At 36.4% G+C, this 12,146-nt stretch overlaps 1 protein-coding gene across 1 annotated transcript in view; it reads left to right on the forward strand.

Moving 5' to 3' along the window:
• Positions 1-242: 242 nt before the first annotated feature.
• LOC104082468 (gamma-sarcoglycan-like) overlaps positions 243-12,146 on the forward strand; it is a gene marked incomplete at its 3' end in the record, with an annotated part of 23,577 nt that continues 11,673 nt past the window's right edge. The window contains exon 1 of the mRNA XM_009585599.1: positions 243-437. Within this exon, the coding sequence (XP_009583894.1) occupies positions 243-437 (195 nt within the window). The remainder of the gene's footprint in view (positions 438-12,146) is intronic.

Consider the following 12,146-nt stretch of genomic DNA (forward strand, 5'->3'; position numbering starts at 1 on the left):
TGGCAATTGATGCAGTCCATATATTAAAACATCACACTGTGTGTACCAAAAAGTAAGATGTAAGTGTAATTTGAATGGGACACGATGAAAATGTTTTCCAGGTAAAACTTCATAAGAGTTTCTAGTTTCTAGTAACTTGCTATTACAATTATATCTTCATATTTTCCTTGGGGTTTTATATAAATATTTTTTATTTAACTCAAACAACTAAGCAGTCCCTTTTTTTTTTTTTTACATAGCAGATGGTACGTGAACAATACACTACAACAACACCAGGCACTAGCCTAGAGAGACCGAAGAATGAATATGTCTACAAAATTGGAATTTATGGCTGGAGAAAGCGTTGCCTCTACCTGTTTGTTCTCCTCCTGCTTATCATCCTAGTTGTGAATTTTTCTTTGACAATTTGGATTCTTAAAGTGATGTGGTTTTCCCCAGTAAGTGTCCTCTTTAATTTTCCATTCTTTTCATATTCTCTTCTCTTCCCTGCCCCACCAATTCACTTATTGCTATGTACATCAGCTTCTCTGTATGTAATAGATGGTTCTTTTTCCTTCCTTCTCAACTGTAATTTGTACTTGGTTGAAAGTATATGAGAAATATCTATCTTTGAACATACTTCCTGATCTGTAATTTCTGTATTGGTAATAATCTTTAAAATAATCTTTAATACCGTATATTGAGGTGAATTCTAACCATTCTAAGAGAATGTATTTTACTATTGTCTCATAGTCTCTGTTTAGTTTATATTTTATAAATGTGTTTGCTGTAATTTTATGTCATACAGATAGTATGAGATATATTCCTTAGTGTTAAAATATTGCTGACAGTTGCTGGTTTTTCTTAGCTTCCTTCTCCTATTTATCAGCATCTAAAATTTAACAATTTATTTGCCCAATTAATTACAGCTCAGAGGTAATTATTACTACTTTGTCCTTGAGGCTAAGCAGCTATATTATTCAGGAATAAATTTAATAACTTTCCACTGTCATATATATTTTAATATTTATAATGTAATTTTGCATGTAGTAGATTAAAGGGTAACTTTCAGAAGTCTGCAAGATGTAGCTTTGGTCAGAATGCAATAAAATGCATCAGTGAATATTGAAGCTAAGCTAATTTGTTCCTAACATCCAGTCATGATACATAGATGATTTGAATAGACTTGTTACAGGAAAAACAATAATAGTAAATTCCTACAGCTCTGCCCCTGCTATTGAAAAAAGTGTTACATTAAAGTTCCCATTATCTATCGTTATTATGCCTCTGTCACTAAATGAAGGCCGTTTTATCTTCGTAGAAGCATTTCTATACTCTGCTTTCTCTTACTATAAGCACAGTAGGTTAATTTTAAGTCCTACTTACTAATATAGTTACTAGTGCTTGAATTCCCGTCAAGTTTCTTCCCCCACATAAATTCTTTTCAGCACTGTTACTGTCAGATTACAATGCAGAACATCTTAGATCACATATAATTTTTCTGTTATGCAGTTCACATGGAAGATGTGCACTTAGTGACTGCACATCATGAATCACAGAGAACATGAATAACTTAAAATTGTTTTCTGTGTAGCTCAGGTTTATATTTTTAAGGAGTTTTAAAAATCATTTTCTGTTGATTTGGTTTCTTTGTATGAAACTGGGTATTTCTTCTCTAATATCAGTCAGGACTAAAAAAATAGCATCAGAAACTCCACTTCTAGGAACTCCTATCTCCTACTAGTTATCTGTGAGGAAGGCACCAAATGCCTTGATCTGCTGTGGGACAGTGTCCTTCTGCCTTGGCAACAAGAGCAGTGGAATAACAGCTCAAGTAGTGCAGGCTTACTATGAAGTAGTGCAGGGTGGACTATGAATGCCATAGTTATAAAGGTTTTCTTAATTCTCTGTTAAAGAATCTGTATTCCTGACATACCCGGTTAAATAGTGACTTAACTGTAATGCCTTCATTCATTTGGGATAATTTTAGGGAAATGTCTATATTTCAGCTAAATATCAGCTATAAGAACATTTGTGCAAAGTACACGTGCATGTCACAATCCCCAGCAAAAGTATGTGTGAGGTCATTAAGAAGGGAGAACTTTTTTTTGCTGGCTATTGTTTTAATATCTGTCAAGACAAGAAGTAACTGAAGATACCAGAAATATCATCCAGAGGAGTGCTGCTAGCCTCTAAGGAAAGTCTAAGAAAGAGTATAGGCATTAACTGCATGTTCAAAGTCTGGAAGTATAATTGAAGCATCACAGTCCTTTCCTGTGTCTAAGGAAATACTGTTCATAAAGAATGAGTGTAACAGTCATAGAAATTACCAACACTATCATCAAACACTTTTCCTCGTGGAATTAAGCATTTATGCCTCCAAGTTTTTGGTTATTGTTTGAAAAGGAGAGGTAACAGTATATTCTCAGAAGTAGATTTTTATGGTTCTTGAGTTCCAAGCTTGACAAGTGTTTGCTATTTAGGAAATTAGTTGATTCATATATATCTAACTTATCCAATTAAACATTCCCATTATTGGGAAGAGTTTAAAAGTAATTGTGAAATATTGTTCTATGCAGTCATCAGTTATTTGGCAAATACTAGTCTGTCAGCTGTGATAACACTTTTTATATCTATTGATTATATGTTCTAGGTATTGTAGAGATTACACTACTTATTATGTTTAGTATTAATAATAGATACTGTATTTTTAGCAAATACTTTAAAGGTATTTGGTCCCAGTTTTAAAAAAAATATTAAAATCTTATTCCTGTTAACAATATTAGAATATTAGTAGCTAATAAAATATTAACAACTGTTTCTCTGTAAAATAATACAAGAAACAAGTTGTATTCTTACTAAGGTTGATAAACATATTTAGAAAAAACATGATAAACATTTAAAAAGGTATTTTTATAATACGGTTCTGAAGAGAGTTTATGCTCAAAGAAAACTTTAAAAATAACATGATTGCAGTATGTCATTTTATAAGGAAAACAGTTTTGCAGTATAGTGCATAGCAGTGTTGATGCTTTAGTGATTGACTGGCATAGTTCTATAGCACAGCCCTTTCATGAGCCCAGTCAAAGTTGACAAAACTGTTATTTATACATCAAAGTTTTATAGGATAAAAATTGTTTTCTTTTTCTGTAAAGCATCCTTAAATCTTTCATTGAATAATAACTTGCAGTATATAAAAATCACGTGCTATGTCTATTCATAGATCCACATGAAAATAATAATGAAATTATGAAAAGAGCTTCAACAAGCTCTGGCATAGACTTAATCCATGCATACATCTCCTGTCTCAACCGAAAAAAACAGAGCGTGATAAATACTAGCAAACAAGCTAAGCTGATAAAAGAAAACGTGAACCAGACATAGATATGCTGCAAGATGAATAGATTTTAATCTCCTTGTAGAAATTTGGAAGGATGATGAAAGACGGAGACTTTCCTAAACTCCGTTGTTTGAGAGGCCTTCAGCATTAAATGAACATGACTAAATTGAACAGAATTTCATTTCATTTCATTTCATTTCATTTCATTTCATTTCATTTCTTATAAATTTAGACCAAAAGGGAACAGCCCGAACAGAGAATATATTCCTTTTCTCATACTGCCCCAATTATATAACATATGAGCATCCCCAAGTTGTGCAGATTGATTCACAGGTATGTCTCATTCTTTTTTTCTTTTTCTCTCCTGATGTTTGGGAGGACAGAGTCTCAAGTGTTTTTTGAGGGGTGAGAGAAGAAAGCTGTGAATTCATTATATTCAGCTGTTTTAGAGAAGGCAGAATCAAATAATTACGCCTTGAGCTTGGTGAGTAAGGTGAAATAGAGCAATTTAAAAACTAGAATTAGTTTTGCATAAAAATTAGAAAGTTTGAAAAAAACAGAGGTTGGGTTTTTTGCCCTGGACATAACATATCAAAATTCTGCATGAAATGGAAATTCCAGATTTTGTTTCTAACATATTGGGGCTTTCTGAGACCTTAAAGGGGACTGCTAGTCCTAAGAGTTTAGAAACTAAGAATCTTAAGGGATTTAGGGCTGCAACAGGACGAGGATGTCAGAAGTCCTGTGAATATTTCTGAAGGGTCCGATAGGTCTGAAAGAAAGGAACTTTAATGTCCCTGACATCTGCTGAAAGGACAAACATGGCAGGATGGAAGCAGTGCAGATTTCCAGAGTGTCAGGGATAACTTCTGGGTAGGACAACTAAGGGTGCCACACTTAAGGGTGGATCTGCTGCTCATGGGATCCCATGGGAGCCAGATCTGAAGGGTAAAGTTACTCAGGAAAGCTTGCTGGTGATTAAGGACAGTATCCTCCAAATGCAGGAATGATCTATCCTGATACTCAAGAAGATAAGTAGCCTGGCTTAGCTAGACAGGTTACTTGTGACGGAGCTCCAATGCGAAAAGCAGTACAGGAGAGTTGGAAGGGCAGGCTACAAAGAAGAAATTTAGAAACATTGTCTGGGCCAGGAAATGTGTCATGCTTCCTGTGTCAGGAAAGCCAAAGCTCAGCTTTAGTTAAGACTTACAAAGGACAAAGGGCAACAAGGTGGGCTGCATCCATAAATGCAGAGAGAACTGTCTAATTCTATTGCAGAGTCACCCTCTGCCATGTTTGAAAGGTTAATGGAGACTGGGGAGATCCTCAGTGACTGGAGGAATGCAAGTGTTGCACTTGTCTTCAAAAAAAGAGGCCAAAGGGACTGTCTGGTGAATTATGGGCTACTTAGCCTCACTTGAGTGCCTGGGAAAATGATGGAGCAAGTCCTCTTGGAAGACATTTCAAGGCCCATGAAGGAGAATAAGATAATGGGGAACAGTCAGCATGGATTTACCAAGGGTGAATGATGCCTGACCAATGTGATTACCTTCTATGATAAAATGTCTGGAATTATAGACAATGGGAGAGCACAACATGTATTTACCTTGACTTTAGCAAGGCTTTTGACACTCTCCCACAATATTCTTGTACCCTAGTTAGGATGTTACAGCCATGAAGGGTGGACAAACACATAAGTAAAAAAAAGCCTGGCTGGATGGTCAGGCTCCAAAGGTAGTTACTAATGTGTTGTACTCTACACGGAGGCCAGTAATAAGTGTTGCAGGGGCCTATCCTGGGACTGGTCCTTTTTAACAACTTTATCAATGACTTCAAAGAGGTGGCAGAATCACTAAGATTGCAGATGATACCAATTTGGGGATACCATTCAATACTTTCAAGGCTTAGGCTGACATTCAGAGGAGCTTAGACAGGCTGGAGGAATGGTCCAATCTTACGAAATCCAAGAAGGACAAGTACAAAGTCCTGCTCCTGGAAAGGAAGAGTCCCTGGCACCAGGACAGGCAGATTCTGCCTGGCTGGGGGCAGCTCTGTGGAGAAGGCCCTGGGGGTTGGTGGGCAGCAAGCTGAGCATGAGCCAACAGTGACCCTGGCAGCAATGAAGACCAAGAGCTTCCTGGGCTGTGTGAACAGGGGCAGAGCCAGAGACCATCGGAAGTGATTGTCTCCCTTTACACAGCACCCACTAGAGCACGCATATAATACAGCCTCTGGTTTTGAGCCTCCCAACAGAAGAGAGATATGGACAAACTTTAGTATCATTTTTGTTTTAAGAAGTTTTGTCTTGTGGTTGGCCATCTGATGTTGCCAAGACAGAGTATCTTTTTTTCTATAAATAATATTACACTAGTGGTTTCCTCTGAAAAACTCATTATTAATCTTTCTTAAGCTTCTGACAAAGAGAAGATAAATGCTTCACAGGAAAAAAAACATTCCTTTTTTATCTTGTTTTTTTAATTGATTAAAACGACTGCGTAATTTTAAAATGGTCCACTGACTCTTAGCTTATAACATTTTAATTTCAAGGCCATCAGCTATACTAGACTAGACGCTATCATATGAGATGAAAATTTATCCTTCTAGACACTATCAGTCCTAAAATATTTAACTAGAAAAATAGCGAATATATTGAATGGAAGAATACTCCTTACTCTCGTTGTTCTTTTCCAAATCCTTGTTGTGGTATAGACTATAGAATTGGGCATTTCTCAGTCTTTCTAATTGAAACTGTTTTGATTTATATGGAAAAACTGATTTTTTATTGGTCTGGAGGTAACACATGCGTTAGCTGTCAGATGATTACAGCACTCACCTTGGAGACAAGCTTCTGTTGTAGCTTCTGCTCCAATTAATATTTAATTAATTTATATGAAGTAGAACAAACTATAAAAAGAGAGAGTAAAAGATTCCCAATGTCAAATGCACTATAATCTGTTGGTTAGAGCATGGAGCTCTGGGAGAAGATATGAGATCAGATTTTCCCAGGGAAAGGAGGAATTTTAATCTGGGAGTGCAACAACCCAGTTGAGTCCTGCAACCACTTGTTCTTAAGTAGACGAACATCAGTACCTCTTCACATGGCCCCTCTTTATCCTTGTAGACTTTATTCGTAAGATGGTCACTTATGAGATTTTGATTGTGTTCATGTCCAATGCTGATCAGATAATTTAACTGCAAAAATATTAGTATGCCTAGTTCTCTTGGACAAGTGAACAGGACTTGTGAGGATCTATATTTTGGAATTTGATTCTTAAATTGTTTAAGTATCTCCCAATTGCCCAACATATAAATTCCATATTGTCATGACTCTAGAAGGCTGCATGAACAATTTGGAAAAGTTGGACAGTGTTGAGCTAAGCTGTATAATAATGCTTTATACAATGCTGAGCATCTGAAAGCTTTATAGAGATTAGCTGCTCAGTAGGAAGCATTAACAAGAGGTATTTGGCTTCTCAGTTTGTTACGTAACTGATACGATTTCACAACTATAATCTTTTGCTTGCATTGCTACCTCAGATTTCTGAGGGTTTTTTTCTTTTTGCATTTTTACTTTTCCATTATCTTTATATTCCTTAGAGAAAACTTAAGTTCATGAAACTGATTTCGCATTTTGTCCTGAATATCTTTAGCTGTCCCACCCTGCTGTCATATAAGAGAATTAGTACTCACATCCTCAGAACTTCACCCATAATACTGATCCATTGTGTTGACACTGTAATCAGTGAAGACTTGGACCGAAATTGTTAGGTCACTATTGAATTTCATAGATTGTCATGCTAGTACTCTATAACTCAGGTGTGAAAAATGCACCTGATCAGATGATTACCATTTCTGATGCACTAGGAAATCTTGTTCAGAAACCCCACATTAATTCAGTTATGATATCATTTAGGTTATGCTACATTATCATAGTGCCAGGAACTGTCGTGTGCCAAAGTTTATTCCTAACTTTTTTTAGTCTCTGATGGAGAAACCCATGTTTCCTTGGGTTTTAGTGGATGCCACGGCTATCACGGTCTCCTGGAATAAGAAAGGTCGAGGCAATTGTGCTGTATTTCATGTTGATACAGACAGACAGTCATGAAACAAGAGTGTTCCCCAGGATAACTAGTTGCCTTTCTCCAGTGTGGAGTTTTGCGTGTAGCACAGGTTGTTCTCTGAAAAAAATTTTAAGCACAGTGTGAGTAAAAGAGAGGCAGACGGGTCTTTATAGTTTTAGATGCAGTCAGTCAAACATGATTTGAATCTGCACGCAATCCCATGTTCTCCTGCCACCCATGTTAAACCTTGCTTGGGCTTGAGTCACTAACCAAGAGGAAAGTCAAGCCCTAATAGTAAGCCTGAGAACAACCTAAGGCTTGTGGATCACCTTATCATGGCAGGAATGAACTTGGTATATGGAGGGCCAAGCACACAATGTCCAGTCCATCAATGTGTGTTGGGGTTATTACAGCCTGGAGAAGAGAAGGCTCCGAGGAGACCGTATTGCAGCCTTTCAGTACTTAAAGGGGGCTTATAAGAAAGATGGGGACAAACTTTTTAGCGGGGCCTGTAGTGACAGGACAAGGGGGAATGGTTTTAAACTAAAGGAGGGTAGATTTAGATTAGATATAAGGAAGAAATTTTTTACAATGAGGGTGGTGAGACACAGGCACAGGTTGCCCAGAGAGGTGGTAGATGCCCCATCCCTGGAAACATTTAAGGTCAGGTTGGACGGGGCTCTGAGCAACCGGATCTAGTTGAAGATGTCCCTGCTCATTGCAGGGGGGTTGGACTAGATGACCTTTAAAGGTCCCTAAAATTCTATGATTTTATAAGCATGTTTCTTCCTAAGAACAGGACAAATGTTTAGCCTGCTCTCATGCCTGCACTTCAGCTGGACATACAGACATAGGCAATGAGTATTGGGAAGATCTCTGCACGTTTAGACTAGAGTGTGGTCTTCACTTACAGTTTCTCTTTTATGCACATGTATTTCTGGCACTGGAACAAACAGGACAATTGCTACAGTTAGACAAATAAATACAGGGTTTTCCAAATATTATTCACAGGTATTTTTTTCTTTTGGCTTATTTGTAATTAGTGACTGCTCTACCCATATACCTGTTCCCAGAAACTTTTATCACAGACATACATACCACTCTGCTAATCTGCTTGGGTTCTCATGGGCAATTAATGATGAATATAGACAAAGTATTAAAAATTATTTTTAAATTATTTTTCAAAGTTTTCTATAAGGCAATATAAACTTATTTATATTTAATTGTATAAGAAAATGTTGAAAAGCTAACTATAAATAATCTTACTATATATACACATTAGGTGGCTGATAATGAAACTGGTCTAGATCTATAAATATTATATGTATTTTGAAAGAAACTAACTGATTATATAATCAAATACTTGTGTAAACAACTATTTAAGAACTTGACAAATTCAGGCACCAAAGATGGAGGGAATTACTTCACGAAATATGAAAAATACAAAACTAGGAATGTGATTAATTAAGAAAGCAAAATTTTAACTGAAAATCAAGTTACACTTTCTGATAGTGAGACTTACTACACTGTGTAATAGCATGCCTTGTTAAATTGGAGGTGCTCAATCATTTGGAACGCTTAAAACCAGATTAGACAGCAATAAAAATGTATGGTAAAGAACACTCATTCATAGCAAGAGTTCTCCTTCACTGCAAAGACATACACTAATGAACTTGTACAGCCTCTCCATGTGTTTTATGATTAACCGTGTATGCTCTGTGGAATCAGTTGCCATTCTGAGAATGTTACATTTTTTAATACTCAAATGAAATAAAATATTTATTTAATTATTCACAAATTGTCATCCTAATTTTCACTAAAATATTTTCATGTCAGAACACCAATATTCCATAGTTTCTACTCTGAATAATCCTGAAAGCTGTATTTTGCTATTTTTCCATTAAATTAAATATAATTTGCCTCCAGCCAGTCCACAGTCATTCCCATTGTCTCAATCAGATGGTCAATATTTAAATATTTTATACAAAGAGTAATAGTTGAAAAGAAAGATACTGAGATACTTACTGCAGAAAAACTGTTATCAAAGAAGGTAAGACTTCTCAATAGTGTGATACATACTTATATATACACATACATATACATATACATACATATATATATATAATGTATTTTCTTGAAGCATTTAAATGAAAAAAAAATCTAAGTTCACTGTTGGAATAATGTATAATATTTATAAAGAGTTTTAAAAAATCTGAGTACAGTGAGATTATAGTGTACATGCAAGTTTAAGAACTGTGGACAGATGAGCTTATAAGGGCTTGACTGCAGCTCCTGATTCTGCTTTGCTAGTTTTAAGTTGTATGGGGAAACTTAAATGAAGCTGCTCTTGGCAAACCCTCTGCCAAAGGAAAACCAGATGTTCTGATCTCATGGTCTGATGTACCACCTTCTTTTCTGAGCCCAGACACAATTAGTAACGTTCAAATGCACATTTTCCTGGTTTTTTAGCATGTATTTTTGCTCCCAGGAGCAAGCAGAGCTGTTCTAATGTAGGAAATAGGAATGATGAATGATAGAGCTGATGAAATTTACAATTTGTTTAGCTCAAGTGTGACCTGAAAAAGATCTCTATCCATGAAACTTAGTCTATTTTTCCTAGTGCTGTCAACTGACTTCATAGAAGAGGTTAAATCTCCCTAGAGACTTTTTGTATATCTTTAGCTCATCATTTACTCAACAATACTATTAGAGAGATTCACATACTCAGTGAAAATTTACTGTAACATTTCTTAGAATAACATAAGTTGACACAGAATGGTTTAGGTTGAGGACACTGAGGAAAACAAATACCATTTCCAAAATGTGGGACTCGGGGACTTCCCAGTGCCTGGATCCTAGTGCACACCATGATTGCGCCTGCCTGCATGTGAGCTTCACCCCTGATTTCAGGTGCCCAAGTGCTTACAGGAGTGATGCCTGCAGGCCCTCTCCTGCTCAAAATCCACTTTCCCAAAGGGGTGCTGACACAGGTGATGGGGGACACACTGTGGCATGCACCTACTCTGCAATTTAGTACCCAGAGTAAAGCCCAGCCTACTGAAATAACCATGAGATGGAGAAAATGAACAACTTGGGTTTAATTCCTATTTCTATACTCCACATCCAAATAATTGCATATGCATTCCAGCCATCTGATCAGAAACATTCACTGTGCAGAATTCCTCAACTGCTGTTTTTCCATGTGGGACTCTTAGGATGTGTCGGTTTTGAGACTGACACTAAAATGACCTGAGCCTGCCAAACTCCGGTAGAAATCAGTGAGACAGAAAGGTAACCACTGTTCTCAGATGATGGCTCCCTAAGACATACCTTTGTTTAAATCGTTTGTATGTCATGTTCCAGTTCATGTGTTGTCTGTCATGTTAGTACTTGCAGCTAATAACTACCTCCTGTGTGTTTCTGCAACACCTAGCACAACAGGGCCTCCATCCAGATTGGGACCTGTGAGCACGACAATAGGAAAGGACAATAAATATTATGTAACAAGCAGTTTCCCGTTAAACAGATACAAGTTTTCATAAGATTAATCCAAACTTAAAAGTCCATTCTTCTAAAATGTAGAGATCTGGCTGCCAGACAATTTCATGAGTATTAATATTGAATTATACCTTTGGAGTTCTGCTGTTCTATTGATTCTCTCTCTTACTCCACACAGAAACTGTTTCCGTACAGGTTTATGTAGAAGACAGAGTCAGAATTGGATGTATCATTCTTCAGAAGAATCATGCAATAACCTGTGGCTAAGCTGTACACCAGTTTTGTTTCCCTTGGTGTGAACTAATAAGAAATCCAATGGTTTTTGTGATTCTTTGCAGGTCTTTGATGACTTTTAATGTGTAATAAAGTTCTTACTAGTAGCCTTACTACTGTTTTTACAAATCCCCGAGCCTGTAAATTCTAGAAGCACATGACCACTCCTGCAATTTCTTCCATTCCTTTTTATCTAGCATACGTTTTCCCATTGTTAGTCCTTCAATTTAAGAAAGAAACCTACATGCCCTGTCCACAGAAGTAAATGTAAAGTCCTTCTTATATTTTGGTTCCTCAAAGGCCTTACACAGTTCTGTATCAGATGTTCACACCTTTACTTCCTTAATGACCCAAAACCTCCATCACCTGTTTTGTCTATTCATTTTTTGCTCTAATATTCATCCTACTTCCTTTTTAGTGAGCGTCTAGGTGACATCTCCATATATATTCTGTGTATTTCTTACAATGGTCTCATATATTTCAAAGTCTTTCTTTTTTGGCTTTTAAAATGTCTTCCAGTTAAAAGTCTTGTCTGTGCCTTCAGGTCTGCTCAGACGAAATTATTATGAGAATTCCTGTTTCTCCATACTTAAATTGCCTAATACATAGCTGTACTGACTGCTTACTAAACTTTTTCAAATACACATTTCTGCATACCTAAAGTTGTGGGGAAAATGTAATTGAATGAAGTGTAATAATAATTAAGTAACATAGAATGAAAATGTAATTGAATTAAAAATACCTCATTACCTGTGCTGGGAAATACATGAATTGCCCTAAAACTTTCTCCTGTCTTTTTATGTTGAAAAATTTATTTCATGAATGCAAAACAGTTTTGTTTTGTTTTTCAAAATTTTCTTGTTTCGTCTTTAATCAAATAAAAAATTTGAAAGTGTATTATCAGGTCCTAGCTATGGAGGAGGGCATGGATTGGAAATTGTCAAAAATTCTAAATGTCATCCGACAGGAATTGCAAAAAGCTCTCACTCTTTCCA

This window comes from Fulmarus glacialis, unplaced genomic scaffold (assembly GCF_000690835.1).
Source record: "Fulmarus glacialis isolate BGI_N327 unplaced genomic scaffold, ASM69083v1 scaffold22199, whole genome shotgun sequence".
Lineage (NCBI taxonomy): Eukaryota > Metazoa > Chordata > Aves > Procellariiformes > Procellariidae > Fulmarus > Fulmarus glacialis.